This window comes from Taurulus bubalis, assembly GCF_910589615.1.
Source record: "Taurulus bubalis genome assembly, chromosome: 8".
Classification (NCBI taxonomy): Eukaryota; Metazoa; Chordata; class Actinopteri; order Perciformes; family Cottidae; genus Taurulus; species Taurulus bubalis.
In genome coordinates, this window is record NC_136596.1 from 661,874 (window position 1) to 686,873 (window position 25,000).

The 25,000-nt window shown below is 47.8% G+C and overlaps 2 protein-coding genes across 2 annotated transcripts in view; both read left to right on the forward strand.

Annotated features, from left to right (window-relative positions):
* Positions 1 to 3,470, forward strand: part of LOC306740106 (bile salt-activated lipase-like) — a gene marked incomplete at both ends in the record, with an annotated part of 6,953 nt that extends 3,483 nt beyond the window's left edge. The window contains 6 exons of the mRNA XM_079222216.1: positions 1,033 to 1,156; positions 1,245 to 1,431; positions 1,527 to 1,730; positions 2,273 to 2,470; positions 2,719 to 2,826; positions 3,287 to 3,470. Coding sequence (XP_079078342.1) covers positions 1,033 to 1,156; positions 1,245 to 1,431; positions 1,527 to 1,730; positions 2,273 to 2,470; positions 2,719 to 2,826; positions 3,287 to 3,470 — 1,005 coding nt within the window. The remainder of the gene's footprint in view (positions 1 to 1,032; positions 1,157 to 1,244; positions 1,432 to 1,526; positions 1,731 to 2,272; positions 2,471 to 2,718; positions 2,827 to 3,286) is intronic.
* A 3,493-nt stretch (positions 3,471 to 6,963) lies between these two features.
* Positions 6,964 to 22,601, forward strand: dok2 (docking protein 2; the record flags this gene model as incomplete). The annotated part of the gene is made up of 8 exons (XM_079222218.1): positions 6,964 to 7,023; positions 7,220 to 7,345; positions 8,310 to 8,477; positions 9,212 to 9,320; positions 17,352 to 17,521; positions 17,950 to 18,195; positions 18,767 to 18,877; positions 21,861 to 22,601. 8 exons carry the CDS (start codon positions 6,964 to 6,966, stop codon positions 22,599 to 22,601), a joined length of 1,731 nt encoding a protein of 576 aa, XP_079078344.1.
* Positions 22,602 to 25,000: the final 2,399 nt, after the last annotated feature.

Below are 25,000 nucleotides of genomic sequence, written 5' to 3' on the forward strand. Positions count from 1 at the left end.
GGTCCCTACAGAGGAAACTCATCTCCTTACTCTATCTCTAAGAGTTCTACAGAGGAAACTCATCTCCTTACTCTATCTCTAAGAGTCCTACAGAGGAAACTCATCTCCTTACTCTATGAGTCCTACAGAGGAAACTCATCTCCTTACTCTATCTCTAAGAGTCCTACAGAGGAAACTCATCTCCTTACTCTATCTCTAAGGCTGAGCCCTACAGAGGAAACTTATCTCCTTACTCTATCTCTAAGGCTGAGCCCTACAGAGGAAACTTATCTCCTTACTCTATCTCTAAGGCTGAGCCCTACAGAGGAAACTCATCTCCTTACTCTATCTCTACGGCTGAGTCCAACAGAGGAAACTCATCTCCTTACTCTATCTCTACGGCTGAGTCCAACAGAGGAAACTCATCTCCTTACCCTATCTCTAAGGCCGTGCCCGGCAACCATCCGGAGGAAACTTATTTCGGCCGCTTGTATCCGAGACCTCGTTCTTTCGGTCACGACCCAGAGTTCGTGACCATAGGTGAGGGTTGGAACGTAGACGACTACGCCGCTCCACTTTTCCCTCACTCGTGAACAAGACCAAGAGATACTTGAACTCCTTCACTTGGGGTAGCACTCTGTCCCCACCTGCAGGTGCTCCCTCGGTTTCCGGCAGAGCACCATGGCCTCAGATGTGGAGGTTCTAACTCTCATCCCCGCCGCTTGACTCTCGCACACGTAGACTGGTTGGGCAAACTCCCAGGACCCCTCCAGTAGTCTTGCGAGGGTAAAGAGCTGGTCCACTGGTCCTGACCTCCATGTGACATTGAAAAGGCGTGTCAGCCAAGACAGCCCAACAACGTCCAGCGCCTTCAGGGCGGCTCTCATCCCCCCGGCGCCACCGAGGAGCATTTTGACTACCGTAGTGACCTCTGCCGGGGATATGGGTGCAACCCCCCCAAGTCTTCAGGCGCTGCCCCCTCTCCACGGGACATGTTCCTCAACGTGCCCTCTGTCATCATCATCATTATTAAAGCGTCTTTGTCTCCGTCAGATCGCTCTTAAAGTCGGCTGCTGGCGGAGCGACGAGGACGAGATGCTGGCATGTCTGAAGATGAGCGACCCGGTCGGCCTCACGATGGCGGGAAAGATCGACGTGCTGCTGCTTCTGGGGAAAGGTGAGTGTATATATATATATACACGTCTGGAGGAAGTCTCATGGGACTTTAACCATCCTCGTGACATCTGTGCGTCTGTCCCCTGCAGGTGTGGTCATGGACCTGCTGGAACTGGCCCCGGTGGTGGACGGAGACTTCGTCCCCGAGGAGCCCAGCCGGCTGTTCCACCACGCGGCTCAGTTCGACTTCATGGCCGGAGTCAACAGCATGGACGGACACCTGTTCGCCGGGGTAGATGTGCCCTCCATCAACAAGAAGAATGGCAACACCACCGTGTGAGTACCTGTCTGTCTGTCTGTCTGTCTGTCTGTCTGTCTGTCTGTACCAACACCACCGTGGGAGTACCTGTGGTGGTCTTGTTTCTCCTCAGGGAGGATGTGAGGGGTCTCCTGGCCGGCCTGACCAAAGAGAAGGGGGCCGCCGCCGTAGGCTCCGCCTACAGCCGCTACTCATCTCACTGGGGGTCGGCGCCGGAGCCGGCGGTGGTGAAGAAGACGGTGGCCGACATCGAGACCGACTTCCTGTTCTTGGTCCCAACACAGATCGCCCTCCAGCTCCACGCCAACAACTCCAGGTCGGCTCCGGTTGGTCCAGAAGACCAGTCTTAAAGTCTTTGATGTCTGTGAGTTCCTCTGACCAGGTCCATCAGGTCTCTGAGTTCCTCTGATCAGGTCCACCAGGTCTCTGAGGTCCTCTGACCAGGTCCATCAGGTCTCTGAGGTCCTCTGATCAGATCCACCAGGTCTCTGAGGTCCTCTGATCAGATCCACCAGGTCTCTGAGGTCCTCTGATCAGATCCACCAGGTCTCTGAGGTCCTCTGATCAGGTCCATTAGGTCTCTGAGGTCCTCTGATCAGGTCCATTAGGTCTCTGAGGTCCTCTGATCAGGTCCATTAGGTCTCTGAGGTCCTCTGATCAGGTCCATTAGGTCTCTGAGGTCCTCTGACCAGGTCCATCAGGTCTCTGAGTTCCTCTGATCAGGTCCATTCAGTCTCTGAGTTCCTCTGATCAGGTCCATTCAGTCTCTGAGTTCCTCTGATCAGGTCCACCAGGTCTCTGAGGTCCTCTGATCCTCTGTTCAACATGGACCTGTACCTGTTGTTGTTTGTCCCTCAGTGGAGCCCGTACCTACTCCTACCTGTTCAACATGGAGACTCGTATCCCGGGGCTCCCAAGCTGGGTGGAGGCGGAGCACGCCGAGGACCTGCAGTACCTGTTTGGTAAACCCTTCGCCACCCCGCTGGTCTACTTCCCTCGACACCGGGACCTATCCGGGTACATGATCGCGTACTGGACCAACTTCGCCAGGACCGGGTAAAGTCCCAGCATGCACTGCAAACACACATGGAGTCAACACACCTAGACCAGGTCTGCCTCTGACATACTGGTCTCTACTGGTCTTTACTGGTCAAAACTAGGCCACTGGTCAGTTTGGTTCTAAAAACATGTTGGAAATGTAGTCTGATCTGGTCTGAAGTGGTCTGAACCGGTTTACATGGACTGATGAACGCAGGTCTGAACTTTCCTAAACGGGTCTAATCTCTCCCTGTCCTCCTGTCCAGTGATCCCAGTAAAGGAAACAGTAGAGTCCCAGTTCCCTGGCCCACCTTCACCAAACATCACCAACCCTACTTGGCCATCAACCACAAGATCACCAAGTCCTCCGTCAGGTACTGTACTCTACTGTACTCTACTGTACTCTACTACTGTGCTCTAATGTACTCTACTGTACTCAACTACTGTGCTCTAATGTACTCCACTTTAGTCAAATGTATTCTACTGTCCTCTAATGTACTCCACTTTAGTCAAATGTATTCTACTGTCCTCTAATGTATTCTACTGTACTCTAATGTACTCTACTCTAGTCTACTGTACTTTAATGTATTCTACTACTGTGCTCTAATGTACTCTACTGTACTCTACTCTAGTATACTGTACTCTACTACTGTGCTCTAATGTACACCACTGTATTCTTCTGTATTCTCAGTATTTGAATGTGACTCTATTCTCCTCTACTGGCTGACTAGACTCGTCTCCGGTTTTGTTTTCTATTCTATTGTATTCTATTGTCCCGTATAAACAAAGCTGTGAGATTTTCTGTAAGAGTAATTTGTCCGTTTCATTCTTCAGCTACGACCTGAGATCAGAGTACGTCTCCTATTGGACCAAAACATACAGCAGCCTGCCGTCAGTCAGGAGAGCAGAAGAAGAAGAAGAAGAAGAAGAAGAAGAAGAAGAAGAAGAAGAAGAAGAAGAAGAAGAAGAAGAAGAAGAAGAAGAAGGAGAAGGAGAAGGAGAAGATCTGACTCAATGATTATTCACTCCTCTTCCTCATTGAGAGTTTGAGCGATGAAGATGTGAAAAGGATCTTAAACCTTAGAACTCTTCTTCTCTTATTTTAATAAACGAAGCTGAGCTCTGAACTCCGGCTCTTTTGTTTCATTGTTATGTGATTGATTATTATCTGATTGATTAATATGTGATTGATTATTATCTGATTGATTATTAGCAATTGATTGATAAGTGATTGAACATCAGTGTGAGGTGGAATGTTTTATTACTTGCATTATATAAATTATTTCATAAACAGTAGTTTTAGTACGTACGACATGAACCGAAACAACACAAATCTGTAGTTTTACTGTGTAAATATATAACTAACATATAACATAGTATTATTATTGTTGTTGTTATTATTATAATTGGGCGAAATCCTGCTGTGTTGAGACTATACTTCCCATAATGCTTTGAGGGAGGTAGTTAGCCGTCAGCTAAAACCTCCCATGAAGTCACACTGTCCTCAATAAAGCACAGTATTGATGCACTTGCACTTGAATATTTCCACTTACTGCTACTTTATATTTCTCCAGTACAGTATAGTATATAGTATATCTCACAGGTACATTTCATTTAGCTGACACTTTTATCCAAAGCGACTATAATAAGTGCATTCAACCATGAGGACAAACTCACCACAACAAGAAAGCCAAACTACCAAGTGCTATCAGTAAGAGACATTTCAGTTATACTAAAGTGTTGCTTTCTTTTTTCAAGGTGCAGTCGGAAAGATGTGTTTTTAGTTTGCAGCGGAAGATGTAGAAACTTCCTGCTGTCCTGATGTCAATGAGGAGCTCATTGCACCAATGAGGAGCAGGACAGGTTTGGACCAGAACCTGCAGGATGTTGTGTAGCATGAACCTACAGCATGTTGTGTAGCATGGACCTACAGCATGTTGTGTAGCATGAACCTACAGCATGTTGTGTAGCATGAACCTACAGCATGTTGTGTAGCATGGACCTACAGGATGTTGTGTAGCATGAACCTACAGCATGTTGTGTAGCATGGACCTACAGGATGTTGTGTAGCATGAACCTACAGCATGTTGTGTAACATGAACCTACAGCATGTTGTGTAGCATGAACCTACAGCATGTTGTGTAGCATGGACCTACAGGATGTTGTGTAGCATGAACCTACAGCATGTTGTGTAGCATGGACCTACAGTATGTTGTGTAGCATGGACCTACAGCATGTTGTGTAGCATGGACCTACAGCATGTTGTGTAGCATGGACCTACAGGATGTTGTGTAGCATGGACCTACAGGATGTTGTGTAGCATGAACCTACAGGATGTTGTGTAGCATGAACCTACAGCATGTTGTGTAGCATGAACCTACAGCATGTTGTGTAGCATGGACCTACAGGATGTTGTGTAGCATGAACCTACAGCATGTTGTGTAGCATGGACCTACAGGATGTTGTGTAGCATGAACCTACAGCATGTTGTGTAGCATGGACCTACAGTATGTTGTGTAGCATGGACCTACAGCATGTTGTGTAGCATGGACCTACAGCATGTTGTGTAGCATGGACCTACAGCATGTTGTGTAGCATTGGCCTACAGGATGTTGTGTAGCATGAACCTACAGCATGTTGTGTAGCATTGGCCTACAGGATGTTGTGTAGCATGAACCTACAGTATGTTGTGTAGCATGGACCTACAATATGTTGTGTAGCATGGACCTACGGTATGTTGTGTAGCATGAACCTACAGCATGTTGTGTAGCATGGACCTACAGTATGTTGTGTAGCATGGACCTACAGGATGTTGTGTAGCATGGATCTACAGGATGTTGTGTAGCATGAACCTACAGCATGTTGTGTAGCATGAACCTACAGCATGTTGTGTAGCATGGACCTACAGGATGTTGTGTAGCATGAACCTACAGCATGTTGTGTAGCATGAACCTACAGCATGTTGTGTAGCATGGACCTACAGGATGTTGTGTAGCATGAACCTACAGCATGTTGTGTAGCATGGACCTACAGGATGTTGTGTAGCATGAACCTACAGCATGTTGTGTAGCATGGACCTACAGGATGTTGTGTAGCATGAACCTACAGCATGTTGTGTAGCATGGACCTACAGTATGTTGTGTAGCATGGACCTACAGCATGTTGTGTAGCATGGACCTACAGCATGTTGTGTAGCATGGACCTACAGCATGTTGTGTAGCATTGGCCTACAGGATGTTGTGTAGCATGAACCTACAGCATGTTGTGTAGCATTGGCCTACAGGATGTTGTGTAGCATGAACCTACAGTATGTTGTGTAGCATGGACCTACAATATGTTGTGTAGCATGGACCTACGGTATGTTGTGTAGCATGAACCTACAGCATGTTGTGTAGCATGGACCTACAGTATGTTGTGTAGCATGGACCTACAGGATGTTGTGTAGCATGGATCTACAGGATGTTGTGTAGCATGAACCTACAGCATGTTGTGTAGCATGAACCTACAGCATGTTGTGTAGCATGGACCTACAGGATGTCGTGTAGCATGAACCTACAGCATGTTGTGTAGCATGGACCTACAGCATGTTGTGTAGCATGAACCTACAACATGTTGTGTAGCATGGACCTACAGTATGTTGTGTAGCATGGACCTACAGTATGTTGTGTAGCATGAACCTACAGCATGTTGTGTAGCATGGACCTACAGGATGTTGTGTAGCATGAACCTACAGCATGTTGTGTAGCATGAACCTACAGCATGTTGTGTAGCATGGACCTACAGTATGTTGTGTAGCATGGACCTACAGGATGTTGTGTAGCATTGGCCTACAGGATGTTGTGTAGCATGGACCTACAGGATGTTGTGTAGCATGAACCTACAGCATGTTGTGTAGCATGGACCTACAGGATGTTGTGTAGCATGGATCTACAGGATGTTGTGTAGCATGGACCTACAGGATGTTGTGTAGGTGTGTGTTGTGCAGAGATTCGTGCTGCTAACTGTGTTTCTGATTGGGGAACCGAGAGGATCAGTTGGGTGTCATCGGCATAGATATGGTAGGAAAAGACATGCGAGCGAATGACAGAGCTGAGAGAGTTGGTGTACAGAGAGAAGAGGAGAGGACCCAGGACGGAGCCTTGAGGGACTCCAGTAGTGAGAGGACAAGGTTCAGACACAGATGCTCGAGCGGTCGTTGAGGTAGGGAAACAGACAAGTGAGAGGGAGGTGTTGATAAGAGGACGTGAGGAGATGAGGAGATGAGGACGTGAGGCGATCAGAGATGGAGGAAGGAGAAAGGCGGGAAGAGGAAGGAGCAGCGAACGTTCACACGCTTACTTCTGCATTACATGTTGCAACAGACTGTAAGCAGGAAACAGATGACGTCACACTGAGACCACAGAGAGGAGGAGGAGACAAGGAGGTCGAGGACAGAGGCGACAAGGAGGACGAGGACAGAGACGAGGAGGAGGAGAGGAAAGTGGAGCACAAAGAAGAGCTGCAGCGTCGTCATGGAGGAGGACATCAGGAAACAGGGGACGCTGTACCTACAGCAGCAGAGGTTTGGAAAGGTACGCTAACAATACAGAGCTAATGCTAACACTACAGAGCTAACGCTAACACTACAGAGCTAACGCAAACATGTTGATTTGTGTGTGTGCGTGTACGTGTGTGTCTTCTTGTACGTGTGTGTGTGTCTGTGTGTGTGTGTGCGTGTGCGTGTGTGTGTGTGTGTGTGTGTGTGTGTGTGTGTGTGTGTGTGTGTAGAAGTGGAAGCGGATCTGGTGTGTCCTCTTCAGAGAAAGTTCCTGTTCGATTTCCAGACTGGAGTTCTTCGATTGTAAAGACGGAGGAAGTGTTGAGAAAAGTCGCAAGCAGCAAGAAAACAAGAAGGTAGAGGACTGGACTCTACTGCACTCTACTGCACTCTACTGGACTCTACTACACTCTACTGGACTCTACTGGACTCTACTGGACTCTACTACACTCTACTGGACTCTACTACACTCTACTGGACTCTACTGGACTCTACTGGACTCTACTGCACTCTACTGGACTCTACTACACTCTACTGGACTCTACTGGACTCTACTGCACTCTACTGGACTCTACTGCACTCTACTACACTCTACTGGACTCTACTGGACTCTACTACACTCTACTGGACTCTACTACACTCTACTGGACTCTACTGGACTCTACTGCACTCTACTGGACTCTACTGGACTCTACTGCACTCTACTGGACTCTACTGGACTCTACTGGACTCTACTGCACTCTACTGGACTCTACTACACTCTACTGGACTCTACTGGACTCTACTGCACTCTACTGGACTCTACTGCACTCTACTGGACTCTACTGGACTCTACTACACTCTACTGCACTCTACTGGACTCTACTGCATTATACTGGACTCTACTGCATTCTACTGCACTCTACTGGACTATACTGCACTCTACTGCATTCTACTGCACTCTACTGGACTACACTGCACTCTACTGCACTCTACTGCATTCTACTGGACTCTACTGGACTCTACTGGACTCTACTGCATTCTACTGGACTCTACTGCATTCTACTGCACTCTACTGGACTATACTGCACTCTACTGCATTCTACTGGACTCTACTGGACTATACTGCACTCTACTGGACTCTACTGGACTCTACTGCATTCTACTGCACTCTACTGGACTATACTGCACTCTACTGGACTCTACTGCACTCTACTGAACTCTACTGGACTCTACTACACTCTACTGCACTCTACTGGACTCTACTGCACTCTACTGCACTCTACTGGACTCTACTACACTCTACTGCACTCTACTGGTCTCTACTGGTCTCTACTCCAGGTGGTCCGTCTGTCTGACTTTATCCGGGTGTCGGAGGTGGAGATGGACGGATGTCCCCGAGACACGGAACCTTTCCTGATGGAGACGACCGAGAAGATCTACGTGTTCGCTGCTGATCGACTGGAGCTGGAGGACTGGACGCACAAGCTGTGTGAGACGGCCTTCCCTGTAGGTACACACACACACACACACACACACACACACACACACACACACACACACACACACACACAGCTATAAATAGCTTCGCGGCGCTTCCTCTTCCTGCCTGTGAGTGACAGGAAGTGAACACTTCACAGTCTGCTGGTCGTTGACTGAGATCACTTCTTCTGGGTCACGTTTAGTCCTCCTGTGGTTGTTGGTTCTCAAATGACATATGTGATCAATTTGTGATCAATATGTGATCAATATGTGATCGATATGTGATCGATATGTCATCAATATGTCATCGATATGTGATCAATATGTCATCGATATGTGATCGATATGTGATCAATATGTCATCGATATGTGATCGATATGTGATCAATATGTCATCGATATGTGATCAATATGTCATCGATATGTGATCGATATGTGATCAATATGTCATCGATATGTGATCAATATGTCATCGATATGTGATCAATATGTCATCGATATGTGATCGATATGTCATCGATATGTCATCGATATGTGATCAATATGTCATCAATATGTCATCGATATGTGATCAATATGTCATCGATATGTGATCGATATGTCATCGATTTGTCATCGATATGTGATCAATATGTCATCGATATGTGATCGATATGTGATCAATATGTCATCGATATGTGATCAATATGTCATCGATATGTGATCGATATGTCATCAATATGTGATCGATATGTGATCGATATGTGATCGATATGTGACAGATGAACTGGACAGACCCTGGAGGGAGGAGGAGCAGCCTGCTGAGAGGAAGAGGAGTAGACGAAGACGCAGGAATGGAGGACAACTTTCTGTACAGCGGCAGAGAGACAGGTACTGATCTCTAGACGGGTACTGATCTCTAGATGGGCACTGATCTCTAGACGGGTACTGAACCCTAGACGGGTACTGAACTCTAGACGGGGACTGAACTCTAGACGGGTACTGAACTCTAGACGGGTACTGAACCATAGACGGGTACTGAACTCTAGACGGGGACTGAACTCTAGACGGGTACTGAACCATAGACGGGTACTGAACCATAGACGGGTACTGAACTCTAGACGGGTACTGAACCCTAGACGGGTACTGAACTCTAGACGGGTACTGAACCCTAGATGGGTACTGAACTCTAGACGGGTACTGAACCCTAGACGGGTACTGAACCCTAGACGGGTACTGATCTCTAGACGGGTACTGAACCCTAGACGGGTACTGAACCCTAGACGGGTACTGATCTCTAGACGGGTACTGAACCCTAGACGGGTACTGAACTCTAGACGGGGACTGAACTCTAGACGGGTACTGAACTCTAGACGGGTACTGAACCATAGACGGGTACTGAACCATAGACGGGTACTGAACCCTAGACGGGTACTGAACTCTAGACGGGTACTGAACCCTAGATGGGTACTGAACTCTAGACGGGTACTGAACCCTAGACGGGTACTGAACTCTAGACGGGTACTGAACCCTAGACGGGTACTGAACTCTAGACGGGGACTGAACCCTAGACGGGTACTGAACTCTAGACGGGTACTGAACCATAGACGGGTACTGAACTCTAGACGGGGACTGAACTCTAGACGGGTACTGAACTCTAGACGGGTACTGAACCATAGACGGGTACTGAACTCTAGACGGGTACTGAACCCTAGACGGGTACTGAACTCTAGACGGGTACTGAACCCTAGATGGGTACTGAACTCTAGACGGGTACTGAACCCTAGACGGGTACTGAACCCTAGACGGGTACTGATCTCTAGACGGGTACTGAACCCTAGACGGGTACTGAACTCTAGACGGGGACTGAACTCTAGACGGGTACTGAACTCTAGACGGGTACTGAACCATAGACGGGTACTGAACCCTAGACGGGTACTGAACTCTAGACGGGTACTGAACCCTAGATGGGTACTGAACTCTAGACGGGTACTGAACCCTAGACGGGTACTGAACTCTAGACGGGTACTGAACCCTAGACGGGTACTGAACTCTAGACGGGGACTGAACCCTAGACGGGTACTGAACTCTAGACGGGTACTGAACCATAGACGGGTACTGAACTCTAGACGGGGACTGAACTCTAGACGGGTACTGAACTCTAGACGGGTACTGAACCATAGACGGGTACTGAACCATAGACGGGTACTGAACTCTAGACGGGTACTGAACCCTAGACGGGTACTGAACTCTAGACGGGTACTGAACCCTAGATGGGTACTGAACTCTAGACGGGTACTGAACCCTAGACGGGTACTGAACCCTAGACGGGTACTGATCTCTAGACGGGTACTGAACCCTAGACGGGTACTGAACCCTAGACGGGTACTGAACCCTAGACGGGTACTGAACTCTAGACGGGGACTGAACTCTAGACGGGTACTGAACCATAGACGGGTACTGAACCATAGACGGGTACTGAACCCTAGACGGGTACTGAACTCTAGACGGGTACTGAACCCTAGATGGGTACTGAACTCTAGACGGGTACTGAACCCTAGACGGGTACTGAACTCTAGACGGGGACTGAACCCTAGACGGGGACTGAACCCTAGACGGGGACTGAACCCTAGACGGGGACTGAACCCTAGACGGGTACTGATCTCTAGACGGGTACTGAACCCTAGACGGGTACTGAACTCTAGACGGGGACTGAACTCTAGACGGGTACTGAACCCTAGACGGGTACTGAACTCTAGACGGGGACTGAACTCTAGACGGGTACTGAACTCTAGACGGGGACTGAACTCTAGACGGGTACTGAACTCTAGACGGGTACTGAACCCTAGACGGGTACTGAACTCTAGACGGGTACTGAACCCTAGACGGGGACTGAACCCTAGACGGGGACTGAACTCTAGACGGGGACTGAACTAGGGCTGCAACAACGAATCGATAAAATCAATAAAAATTGATTATCAAAAGAGTTGGCAACGAATTTCCTTCATCGATTCATTGTGTGGAGTCTTGGCCAATCAGAGTTAAGATGTCTACAGCGTCTTCATTTCCCTCCAACTTGTTTTTAATGAAGCTAGTCAGCGTGCTATTGCTATGTTTTTAGTGTTAGTCCATTTTTATTTATTGTTTTAATTAACAGCTCAGGGATGTTCAAGGAGAAACCTGTTAGTGCTTTCTGAACATGTTTTGCACTGTCACTTCTGTTTTTGAATAAAGGGTTGGAAATTAATGTTTTTTGTTCTTTTATTCGATTGATCGATTAATCGGAAAAATAATCAACCGATTAATCGATTATTAAAATAATCGTTAGTTGCAGCCCTATTCTGATCTCTAGACAGGTACTGAACTCTAGACGGGTACTGTCTAAAGTTTCCATTACAGGGAAATAGAGGGTAAAGTACTAGTATTGTACTACAGTACTGTAGTAGTAGTAGTAGTATTGTACTACAGTACTGTAGTAGTAGTATTGTACTACAGTACTGTACTGAGGAACTTTTATCTGCAGGTTTTACTACTAATGAAGTCTTTTAGTTCTGATAGACATTGTGTATTTGTACAGTCAGTTGATACTGTGTAACTACTAGTGGAAACTAGTGTGTGTGTGCGTGTGTGTGTGTGCGTGTGTGTGTGTGTGTGTGTTTGTGTGTGTGTGTGTGTGTGTTTGTGTGTGTGTGTGTGTGTGTGTGTGTGTGTGTGTGTGTGTGTGTGTGTGTGTGTGTGTGTGTGTGGTCGGTGGCTGCAGGGCGACTTCATCTTTTTTCTTCACAGGACAAACTTCCTGTTTCTAGACATGTTGTTTTTTTCAGTGGTCTGAAGTGTTCATGTTGATCCTCTACTGGTTCTACTGGTTTCACTGGTTTCACTGGTTTCACTGGTTCTACTGATTCTACTGGTTACTCTAGTTCTACTGGTTTCACTGGTTCTACTGGTTCTACTGGTTTGACTAGTTCTACTGGTTTCACTGGTTTCACTGGTTCTACTGGTTTCACTGGTTTGAACCTGAGCTGCAGCTCTTCACATCAGTCGGTGGCCGTGAGGTCATGAGTGTCGGTTCTTTATAGCACCAGGTATACATCATGTGTTTATGTACACATAAATACTATCTATTGAACAAGACAGAGACCTGTTTACTACATGTGGTCATGTGACCTGATGGCTCTTCAAGTAGAACACATGAAGACAGTACTCACGAGTACACATAAATACTACTTCAGCTGTAGTAACTGTTAGTGAGGATTGAGGTCACACTGTGCTGATCCTGAAGATGCTGCTGTTCCCCACACACACCTGCAGCACACAGCCAGGTGTGTGTGTGTGTGTGTGTGTGTGTGTGTGTGTGTGTGTGTGTGTGTGTGTGTGTGTGTGTGGTTTCCTCAGTGTAACACATCTCTAAACACGTTGCGTCACAGAATAAGTTGTGTATCAGAAATGTTCATTTATAGAGAATGAATATGAATAGAATATATATATAGAGATAGATATTTATATATATATATATATATATATATATATATATATATATATATATATATATAAATAAAGGGATATATATATATATATATATATAAATAAAGGGATATATATATATACATATACATATATATATATATATATATATATATATATATATATATACATATACATATATATATATATATATATATATATAGGTATTTATATATAGAGAGAGAGATATTTAGAGAGATAGAGATATAAAACTCAACAGTGCAAAGTCCATGCTACGAGGTCCTCCTCTTAGTTCTTTGGGTCGTTTCCTCCAGAGGTTTCCACCTCCTGCTCATCAGCTCCTTCCCTCCTTGTGCTTCCTCTGGCCTTCATCAAGCCTCCCAGCCTCAATCAGGGCCTTAAGCACCTGCAGCTGGGTCAGTGGTGAGGCATTCTGGGAGATGTAGTGTCGCCCACAGCGGCCATTTTGTGGTGTGGGCGCTGCTCCTGAGTGGGTCCACCACCTGTCCCCTTGTGATGCCACCATCCCTCTCCCCGGGCCGGACGTCCTCAGCAGGGTCAATGAGGCCCAGAAGGCATCACGGCGGGACAGGGCATCAGTGTTCCCATGGCGCCGCCCCGGCCTGTGAACGACAGAGACGTTAAACGACTGGACGCTTAAAAAACACCTGGTTCCCTGCTGTTGGGTTCTTAGTTTTTTGCCATCCATTGTAACGGTGAATGATCACCAGAGTGAATCTCCCTCCAAGCAGGTCATATTTGAGGGTTTCCAGGGCCCATTTTAAGGCTCGGCACTCTTTCTCCACTGTGGCATAGTTCTTCTCTCTCGGCAGCAACTTCCGACTCAAATACAGAACAGGGTGTTCCTCACCTTCCTTTATCTGGGCGAGCACCAGACCTGCATCAGAGGCAGCCGCCTGGACCACAAACTCCTTGCTGAAGTCGGGGCAGTAAGGACTGGTTTCAAACACAAGGCCCTCTTCAGGTCGCCAAAAGCTTCTTCTGCCGCCGAGGACCAGGTCACCATACGGGATGTTTCTTGGTGGTCAGTCCTGTGAGACGGGCCGCTATCATAGAGAAGTCAGGGATGAATCCTCTGTAATAATTGGCAAGGCCCAAAAAGGATATCACCTGCTTGTTGGCCAAGGGTTTTGGCCAGTCTTGAATGGTACAGAGTTTTGCCTCCTGGGGTTTGACAAGGCCCCGCCCGATGGTATACCCCAAGTAGTTGCCAAGAGAGCCACTATGCGAGCATCGGAAAGGAAATGGCAAAAATCCAAACATGCCGACTGCTCGCCTATCACTCTCTTCTCTCCTCCTCTGCCTCTATCTCTGCAGCCAAAAGCCTGTTCTACCAATCCATAATTTAATCCTCTTTTTCTAACTCCAAAAACTCTTCTCCAACCTCCTTGACCCCCTGTCCTCCTCCTCCCTCCACCCATCTACCAAGCCACTTTGTTAACTCCTTTACAAACAAGATAGATGACATGCGCTCCTCATTTACTAATCCATCTTCTATAAATACACCTCCATTAACTTCATATTCTTCCCCTTTGCTTTCCTCTTTCACCCCCTGTCTCCCAATCAAGTGGTAATCTCGGCCCGCCCAACCACCTGCCCCCTTGACACCATCCCATCTGTCACGACCCGGCTCAGGCGCCGCGACAAAATGCACAAGAGATGCAGCGTTCCAAAACAAAGCGGCTTTATTAGCTAAACAAGGTGGTTGGTGAAACCCAAACTGCCCGAAACATAGATGAAACATAGACAGAACATTAGACCGCTGTGGCCTGGCTGGCCTCTCCTGGACCGTGCCCAGCGAGCGAGCGCCATCGAGAGCCACGCCCCATGTCACAGGCCGAGAGATCCGAGGCGGAGCTTTCATCCCCGCAGAGCACCGGGCCCAGGTGCCTCCCGTTAGGTTGATCTCCCCACTCCAGCAGGTGCTTCTTATTAGGGTGATCCCACCCCACCTGTTACCTGGAGGAGACAGACAAGGAGACAGACAGACAGGCAGACTAGGGGACCGTCACACCATCTCACATCCTCCAGTCTATTGCTCCTGACCTTCTTCTCACCAGTCTGGATTCAAGGCCTCAACAGAGACCAGAACAACATTCTGGACCCTCACCAGTCTGGATTCAAGGCCTCAACAGAGACCAGAACAACCTTCTGGACCCTCACCAGTCTGGATTCAAGGCCTCAACAGAGACCAGAACAACATTCTGGACCCTACCCAGTCTGGATTCAAGGCCTAAACAGAGACCAGAACAACCTTCTGGACCCTCACCAGTCTGGATTCAAGGCCTCAACAGAGACCAGAACAACCTTCTGGACCCTCACCAGTCTGGATTCAAGGCCTCAACTGAGACCAGAACAACCTTCTGGACCCTCACTAGTCTGGATTCAAGGCAGGCCACTCAACAGAGACCAGAACCACCTTCTGGACCCTCACCAGTCTGGATTCAAGGCCTCAACAGAGACTGCCCTCCTTGCTGTCTCTGGGCAGCTTCACACTGCTAGAGCAGCCTCTCTCTCCTCTCTTCTGCTGCCTTTGACACAGTGAACCACCAGATCCTTTTCTCCTCCCTCCAGGACCTTGGTATCTCAGGCTCTGCTCTCTCTCTTCTCCTCCTACCTCAACGACCACCTACCGGGTAACTTGGAGAGGATCTGTGTCTGAACCTTGTCCTCTCACTACTGGAGTCCCTCAAGGCTCCGTCCTGGGTCCTCTCCTCTTCTCTCTGTACACCAACTCTCTCAGCTCTGTCATTCGCTCGCATGTCTTTTCCTACCATATCTATGCCGATGACACCCAACTGATCCTCTCGTTTCCCCAATCGGAAACACAGGTAGCAGCACGAATCTCTGCACAACACACACCTACACAACATCCTGTAGGTCCATGCTACACAATATCCTGTAGGTCCATGCAACACAACATCCTGTAGGTCCATGCAACACAACATCCTGTAGGTCCATGCAACACAACATCCTGTAGGTCCATGCTACACAACATCCTGTAGGTCCATGCTACACAACATCCTGTAGGTCCATGCTACACAACATCCTGTAGGTCCATGCTACACAACATCCTGTAGGTCCATGCTACACAACAGGCACTGATCATCTCACACCTTGTAACTCCCTCCTCCAGGTCTACCTGCTAGTACCATCCGACCTCTGCAGCTCATCAGAATGCAGCAACTCGACTGGTCTTTATAAACTCACACTACTCTGCTCCTCCGCTCCCTTGACTGGTTACCATGGCTGCAGCAGCCGCTTCAAAACATTGGTGCTTGCGTACCGTGCTGCGAACAGATCGGGTCCAGTCTACATCCAGGACATGGTAACACCGTACACCCCGGCTCATTCACTCCGCTCGGCTTCTGCCAATCGGCTGTAGCTCCGTTACTGCGAGCTAAACACTCAACAAAGTCACGACTGTTTGCTGTCCTGCTCCTCAATGATGGAATGAACTCAATGATGGAATGAACTCCTCAATGATGGAATGAACTCCTCAATGATGGAATGAACTCCTCAATGATGGAATGAACTCCTCAGTGATGGAATGAACTCTTTAATGGTGGAATGAACTCCTCAATGATGGAATGAACTCCTCAGTGATGGAATGAACTCCTTAATGGTGGAATGAACTCCTCAGTGATGGAATGAACTCCTCAATGATGGAGTGAACTCCTCAATGATGGAATGAACTCCTCAGTGATGGAGTGAACTCCTCAATGATGGAATGAACTCCTCAATGATGGAATGAACTCCTCAGCGGTGGAATGAACTCTTTAATGGTGGAATGAACTCCTCAATGATGGAGTGAACTCCTCAATGATGGAATGAACTCCTCAGTGATGGAATGAACTCTTTAATGGTGGAATGAACTCCTCAATGATGGAATGAACTCTTTAATGGTGGAATGAACTCCTCAATGGTGGAATGAACTCTTTAATGGTGGAATGAACTCCTCAATGATGGAATGAACTCCTCAGTGATGGAATGAACTCCTCAATGATGGAATGAACTCTTTAATGGTGGAATGAACTCCTCAATGGTGGAATGAACTCCTCAATGGTGGAATGAACTCCTCAATGACATCAGGACAGCAGAAAGTCTCTACATCTTCAGCCGTGAACTAAAAACACATCTTTTCTGACTACACCTTGAATAAGGAAGGTAGTACTTTAGTAGCACGTAGTTTCTCTTACTGATAGCACTTTGTAGTTTAACTTGATTGAAACAGTTGTACTTTCTTGATTCTTGTTGTTCTGAGTTTGTACTCATGGTTGAATCACTTATTGTAAGTCTCTTTGGATAAAAGCGTCAGCTAAATGAAACGTGTGTGTGTGTGTGTGTGTGTGTGTGTGTGTGTGTGTGTGTGTGTGTGTGTGTGTGTGTGTGTGTGTGTGTGTGTGTCAGTGTCAGTGCGTGACTTCAGGGTGTGTGTCAGGAGGACCGAGGCGTCAGACCGCTGCCGGCTGAGAGGAGACGGGTTCCTGAGAGCCGACGCTGACGCTCTGCTGCTGCTGAAGAGAAGCGGAGACGTCCTGTTCACCTGGCCGTACAGGTACCTGAGACGCTTCGGCCGGGACAAGGTGAGACACACACACACACACACACACACACACACACACACACACACACACACACACACACACACACACACAGGCACACACACACAGGCACACACAAAGGATAAAGTCAGGATCAAGTCAGGATCAAGTCAGGATTGAGAAAGGATCAAGTCAGGATTAAATCAGGATCAAGTCAAGATAAAGAAAGAGTAAAGTCAGGATCAAGTCAGGATTAAAGCAGGATCAAGCCAGGATAAAGAAAGAGTAAAGTCAGGATCAAGTCAGGATCAAGTCAGGATTAAATCAGGATCAAGTCAAGATAAAGAAAGAGTAAAGTCAGGATCAAGTCAGGATTAAAGCAGGATCAAGCCAGGATAAAGAAAGAGTAAAGTCAGGATCAAGTCAGGCTTTAATTCGGACTCTATCTGGATGTGTTTCCTGTCCTTCAGACCACGTTTTCCTTCGAGGCCGGCCGGAGGTGCGACTCCGGCGAGGGCGGGTTCGAGTTCGACACCAAACAGGGGAACTTCCTGTTTCAGGCCGTGGAGGCTGCCATCAACCTGCAGCGGACCCTGCAGAGGCAGCCCTCCAGCCAGACCGGGCCAGAGACCCCCCAGGACAAGACCCTGGTCCAGAGCAGAACGCCGCCGCTGCCTCAACTCCGCGGCCATGTCCCACAATCCCCTGCTGCTCCGGTGAGTTCACCTTTTCAAAATAAAGTCACAGCTTTTAGAATTGGAGAGTATTCAAAATAAAGTAAGAATAAACTCAGGATTTAATAATGTAGGACTTTCAACACAAGACAGGCTTTCCAGAATGAAGTCGATTTCCAGAATATAGTCAAGATTTTCAGAATAAAGTAAATATTTCCAGATTAAAGTCAACTTTTCCAGAATAAAATCAATATTTCAAGATTTTCCAGAAAGTCCAAATTTTCAGAATAAAGTAAAGATTTTCAGAATGAAGTCGATATCCAGAATAAAGTCGATTTCCAGAATTAAGTCAAGATTTTCAGAATAAAGTCAAGATTTCCAGAATAGTCAAGATTTCCATGTTAAACTCAAGATTTCCAGAATAAAGTTGATTTCCAGAATATAGTCAAGATTTTCAGAATAAAGTCAAGATTCATAACTCTGGTAACGAGAACTTCAGAGATAGTTAATTACAATATTCATTGATTGTTTTTTTTATTTTATTTCTTCTTCTTTCTTCTTCTGTTGCTTGAATATTGTTGTATATTTAGATTCTGATGTGTTCTGTTTGCAGGAAGCTGACGGTGTTTACAGCATGGTGACTGAAACACATCTACTGGGGCTTCATCACAAAGACAAGGAGAGCTCCACCCCTTCACATCAACAACAACAACAGCGCCTCCAGCTGGTAGGACACATGAAGTCTCAACACCGTCTAATATATTTGTACGCAGGATTAGGTCAGAATAAACAGTGTGAGGATGATGATGAGGTAATAGTAGTATATATAGTACTATTATGTATAGTACTATTATAAAATACTATTATATATACTACTATTATAAAATATGATATAACACTGTACATAATGCATACGTTGTGTACCACTGTGTACTTTGTAAGGGAAGCTGCAGTTTAAACTACAAGTAGAAGTACTTTATTAGTCCAACGTCTCCGCCTGCTGGACAGTTTGAGTCATTACACCCACTGATGAAAACTTTCAAGATTAAAGATATTCTTATTGTCATATGCACAGATAACAGACAGTTACTCTGTACAATGAAAAGCTTATTTTTGCTGGGTCCTCCTAACACACTGAATTACAATAAACTTAAGGTACAAAATAAATAAAAATAAGGCACAAAATATAGTGACAGTATTGCACAAAAATAAGGCACAACAAATGTGATGACAGTATTGCACAGTCAGTGTATAATGTGCACTATGCATTGCTACAAATATACAAGTACAAGTATGGTCGTGACATGAAGTCACAGCAGCAGCTGTTCACAGTTTAGTGATGTATGTGTGTGTGTGTGTGTGTGTGTGTGTGTGTGTGTGTGTGTGTGTGTGTGTGAGAGAGAGAGAGAGCCTGATGGCCTGCAGGTAGAAACTGTTTGTCAGTCTCGTGGTTCTGGACTTGTGACTCCTGTAGCGTCTGCCTGAGTGCTGATGGCGTGTTGTGTCCCTGATGATGTGGTGTGTTGTGTCCCTGATGATGTGGTGTGTTGTGTCCCTGATGATGTGGTGTGTTGTGTCCCTGATGATGTGGTGTGTTGTATCCTTGATGATGTGGTATGTTGTGTCCCTGATGATGTGGTGTGTTGTGTCCCTGATGATGTGGTGTGTTGTGTCCCTGATGATGTGGTGTGTTGTGTCCTAGATGATGTTGTGTGTTATGTCCCTGATGATGTGGTGTGTTGTGTCCTTGATGATGTGGTGTGTTATATCCCTGATGATGTGGTGTGTTATGTCCCTGGTGATGTGGTGTGTTGTGTCCCTGATGATGTGGTGTGTTGTGTCCTTGATGATGTGGTGTGTTGTGTCCCTGATGATGTGGTGTGTTCTGTCCCTGATGATGTGTTGTGTCCCTGATGATGTGGTGTGTTGTGTCCTTGATGATGTGGTGCGTTGTGTCCCTGATGATGTGGTGTGTTGTGTCCCTAGTGATGTGGTGTGTTTTATCCCTGATGATGTGGTGTGTTGTGTCCCTGATGATGTGGTGTGTTGTGTCCTTGATTATGTGGTGTGTTGTGTCCCTGATGATGTGGTGTGTTGTGTCCCTGATGATGTGGTGTGTTGTGTCCCTGATGATGTGGTGTGTTGTGTCCCTGATGATGTGGTGTGTTGTGTCCTTGATGATGTGGTGTGTTATGTCCCTGATGATGTGGTGTGTTGTGTCCTTGATGATGTGGTGTGTTGTGTCCCTGATGATGTGGTGTGTTGTGTCCTTGATGATGTGGTGTGTTATGTCCCTGATGATGTGGTGTGTTGTGTCCTTGATGATGTGGTGTGTTATGTCCCTGATGATGTGGTGTGTTGTGTCCTTGATGATGTGGTGTGTTGTGTCCCTGATGATGTGGTGTGTTCTGTCCCTGATGATGTGTTGTGTCCCTGATGATGTGGTGTGCTCTCCTGGTTACTCTGGTGGAGTAAATGTCTTTAAGAGAGGGGAAGGCTGCTCCTGAGATGTACAGTGCAGTTTCATACCACACTGTGATGGAGCTGTAAGGACGCTCTCCATCGTACATCTGTAGAAGTTGCTGAGAATTTTGGATGGCATGCCAAATGTCCTCAGCCTTCTTAAGAAATACAGTCGCTGCTGGGCCTTTTTGATGTTCTGCAGTGTGTTATGAGACCAGGTGAGGTCCTCACTGATGTGCGTTCCCGAGGAATTTAAAGGTTTTCACCCTTTCCACCTCTGTCCCACCTATGCAAGTGGTGCACCCTCTTCCTCCTTGGGTCGATAATCATCTCCTTGGTCTTGTCTGCATTCAAGAGAGATTATTATCCCGACACCAGGCCACAAGTTCCTCCACCTCTCTTCTGTACGCCGTTTCAGCTCCACCAGTTATTTCATCCGCAAACTAGATGATGCTGGTTTTCCTGGGAGGCCACACAGTTGTATGTGAAGAGGGTGTTCAGCAGGGGACCCAGTACACAGCCCTGGGGGTCCCTGTGCTCACAGGTCTTGTGTTAGATGTGCGGTTGCCAACTCTGACTGATTGGGGTCTGCCTGAGAGAAAGTTCAGCACCCAGTTGCACAGAGCAGGTGTCAGACCAAGAGTGATGAGTGTTACAGAGAGTTTGTGTGGGATGACTGTATTGAAAGCTGAGGTGAAGTCTATGAAGAGGAGTGAAGTCTATGAAGAGTAGTGAAGTCTATGAAGAGTAGTGAAGTCTATGAAGAGTAGTGAAGTCTATGAAGAGCAGTGAAGTCTATGAAGAGCAGTGAAGTCTATGAAGAGTAGTGAAGTCTATGAAGAGCAGTGAAGTCTATGAAGAGGAGTGAAGTCTATGAAGAGGAGTGAAGTCTATGAAGAGTAGTGAAGTCTATGAAGAGTAGTGAAGTCTATGAAGAGTAGTGAAGTCTATGAAGAGTAGTGAAGTCTATGAAGAGCAGTGAAGTCTATGAAGAGCAGTGAAGTCTATGAAGAGCAGTGAAGTCTATGAAGAGCAGTGAAGTCTATGAAGAGCAGTGAAGTCTATGAAGAGCAGTCTTCATAGGTGTCCTTGCCCTCTAGTAAGTGAGGGTTGTGTGGAGGACGTTGTTGGCTGCATCGTCAGTGGACCGGTTCTGGCGATACGCAAACTGCAGCGGGTCTACGTTGTTGGAATGGTTGGGATGGAAAGACCTGATCCCTGATTGATTCCTCTTCTGTCCTCAGCCTCGTCTGGAGCCTCCGGTGGACAAACTCCTGACGGGCGTGAAGAGTTTGACCCTGGACCCTCGCGGCGCCCCCCGTAAGAACCAGGTGAAGACCATCTCTAGCTGCCCGCTGCCCCACGCCGAGACCCCCGAGACCCCCGAGCCTCCCGCCACCGCTCACGGCCCGAACCCGGACCGGACGTACTCCCGGATCGCCCTGCCGGCCGCGGGCGCCAAGGGAGGCGGCGGTGCGCCCCCCCCAGAGCCGGAGTACTCCCTCCCCTTCGACACCATCGCCACCACCTTCATGTCCGACATCCTGGACTCCCATCGGGCCCTCGGGGCCCTCGGCGCCGACCCGCTCTACGACAGCATCGACGAGATGAAGATCAGAAACGTCTTCCTGAGCGACGGCGCGGACGGCGGGAAGGCGGAGCACATCTACGACGAGCCCGAAGGCTGCGCCGCCCCGAAGGCCCCAAAGGCCCCAAAGGCTCCCGGCTCTGTGTACGACGACCCCGAGGAGGTGAAGGGGGACGCCTGGAGGCTCATGGGGGCGCTGGCCGACCCCAAAGGTCACGAGTACCCCTACAACGCCCGGGTGGACGACTACGCCGTCCCAAAGTGGGCCCAGAGGGTACTTCCTGTTCCACAAAGCACCAACGAAGAAGAAAAAGACGGGGAGGAGGAGCCACGGGAGAAAGATCAGGAGGAGCGGCGTGATTCACCGTACAGCAACGTGAGGATAAAGATGGTCTGACCAGAGACCAGAGACCAGAGACTAGAGACTAGACCAGAGAAACTAGATACCAGAGGCCATAGGCCAGAGACTAGAGACTAGAGACTAGAGACCACAGACTAGAGACCACAGACTAGAGACTAGAGACCACAGACTAGAGGCCAGAGACCAGAGACCAGAGACCAGAGACCAGAGACTAGAGACTAGAGACTAGATACCAGAGGCCATAGGCCAGAGACTAGAGACTAGAGACTAGAGACCACAGACTAAAGGCCAGAGACCAGAGACCAGAGACCAGAGACCAGAGACTAGAGACCAGAGACTAGAAACTAGATACCAGAGGCCATAGGCCAGCGACTAGAGACCACAGACTAGAGACCACAGACTAGAGACCACAGACTAGAGACCAGAGACTAGAGACCAGAGGCCAGAGACTAGAGACTAGAGACCAGAGACTAGAGACCAGAGGCCAGACACTAGATAACCAGAGACCAGACACCAGACACCAGAGACCAGAGACTAGAGACCAGAGACTAGAGACCAGAGACTAGATAACCAGAGACTAGAGACTAGAGGCCAGAGGCCAGAGGCCAGAGACTAGATACCAGAGGCCAGAGGCCAGAGACTAGAGACTAGAGACTAGAGACCACAGACTAAAGGCCAGAGACCACAGACTAGAGACCAGAGACCAGAGACTAGAGACTAGAGACTAGAGACTAGAGACCAGAGACTAGAAACTAGATACCAGAGGCCATAGGCCAGCGACTAGAGACCAGAGACCACAGACCAGAGACCACAGACTAGAGACCACAGACTAGAGACCACAGACTAGAGACTAGAGGCCAGAGACTAGAGGCCAGAGACTAGAGACTAGAGACTAGAGACCAGAGGCCAGACACTAGATAACCAGAGACCAGACACCAGACACCAGAGACCAGAGACTAGAGACTAGATAACCAGAGACTAGATAACCAGAGACTAGATAACCAGAGACCAGAGACCAGAGACCAGAGGCCAGAGGCCAGAGGCCAGACGCCAGACGCCAGACACCAGAGACCAGACACCAGAGACTAGAGACTAGAGACCAGAGACTAGAGACCACAGACTAGAGACCACAGACTAGAGACTAGAGACCACAGACTAGAGGCCAGAGACCAGAGACCAGAGACCAGAGACCAGAGACTAGAGACTAGATACCAGAGGCCATAGGCCAGAGACTAGAGACTAGAGACCACAGACTAAAGGCCAGAGACCAGAGACCAGAGACCAGAGACTAGAGACCAGAGACTAGAAACTAGATACCAGAGGCCATAGGCCAGCGACTAGAGACCAGAGACCAGAGACCAGAGACCAGAGACCACAGACTAGAGACCACAGACTAGAGACCACAGACTAGAGACCAGAGACTAGAGACCAGAGGCCAGAGACTAGAGACTAGAGACCAGAGACTAGAGACCAGAGGCCAGACACTAGATAACCAGAGACCAGACACCAGACACCAGAGACCAGAGACTAGAGACCAGAGACTAGATAACCAGAGACTAGATAACCAGAGACTAGAGACTAGAGGCCAGAGGCCAGAGGCCAGAGGCCAGAGACTAGATACCAGAGGCCAGAGGCCAGAGACTAGAGACTAGAGACCACAGACTAAAGGCCAGAGACCACAGACTAGAGACCAGAGACCAGAGACTAGAGACTAGAGACTAGAGACCAGAGACTAGAAACTAGATACCAGAGGCCATAGGCCAGCGACTAGAGACCAGAGACCACAGACCAGAGACCACAGACCAGAGACCACAGACTAGAGACCACAGACTAGAGACTAGAGGCCAGAGACTAGAGGCCAGAGACTAGAGACTAGAGACTAGAGACTAGAGACCAGAGACCAGAGACTAGAGACTAGAGACCAGAGGCCAGACACTAGATAACCAGAGACCAGACACCAGACACCAGAGACCAGAGACTAGAGACTAGATAACCAGAGACTAGATAACCAGAGACTAGATAACCAGAGACTAGAGACCAGAGACCAGAGACCAGAGACCAGAGGCCAGACGCCAGACACCAGAGACTAGAGACTAGAGACTAGAGACTAGAGACCAGACACCAGAGACTAGATAACCAGAGACCAGAGACTAGATAACCAGAGACCAGACACCAGACACCAGAGACCAGAGACTAGAGACTAGAGACCAGAGACCAGAGACTAGATAACCAGAAACTAGATACCAGAGGCCATAGGCCAGAGACTAGAGACTAGAGGCCAGAGACTAGAGACCACAGACTAAAGGCCAGAGACCACAGACTAGAGGCCAGAGACCAGAGACTAGAGACTAGATACCAGAGACCAGAGACCAGAGACTAGAGACTAGACCAGAGAAACTAGATACCATAGGCCATAGGCCAGAGACTAGAGACTA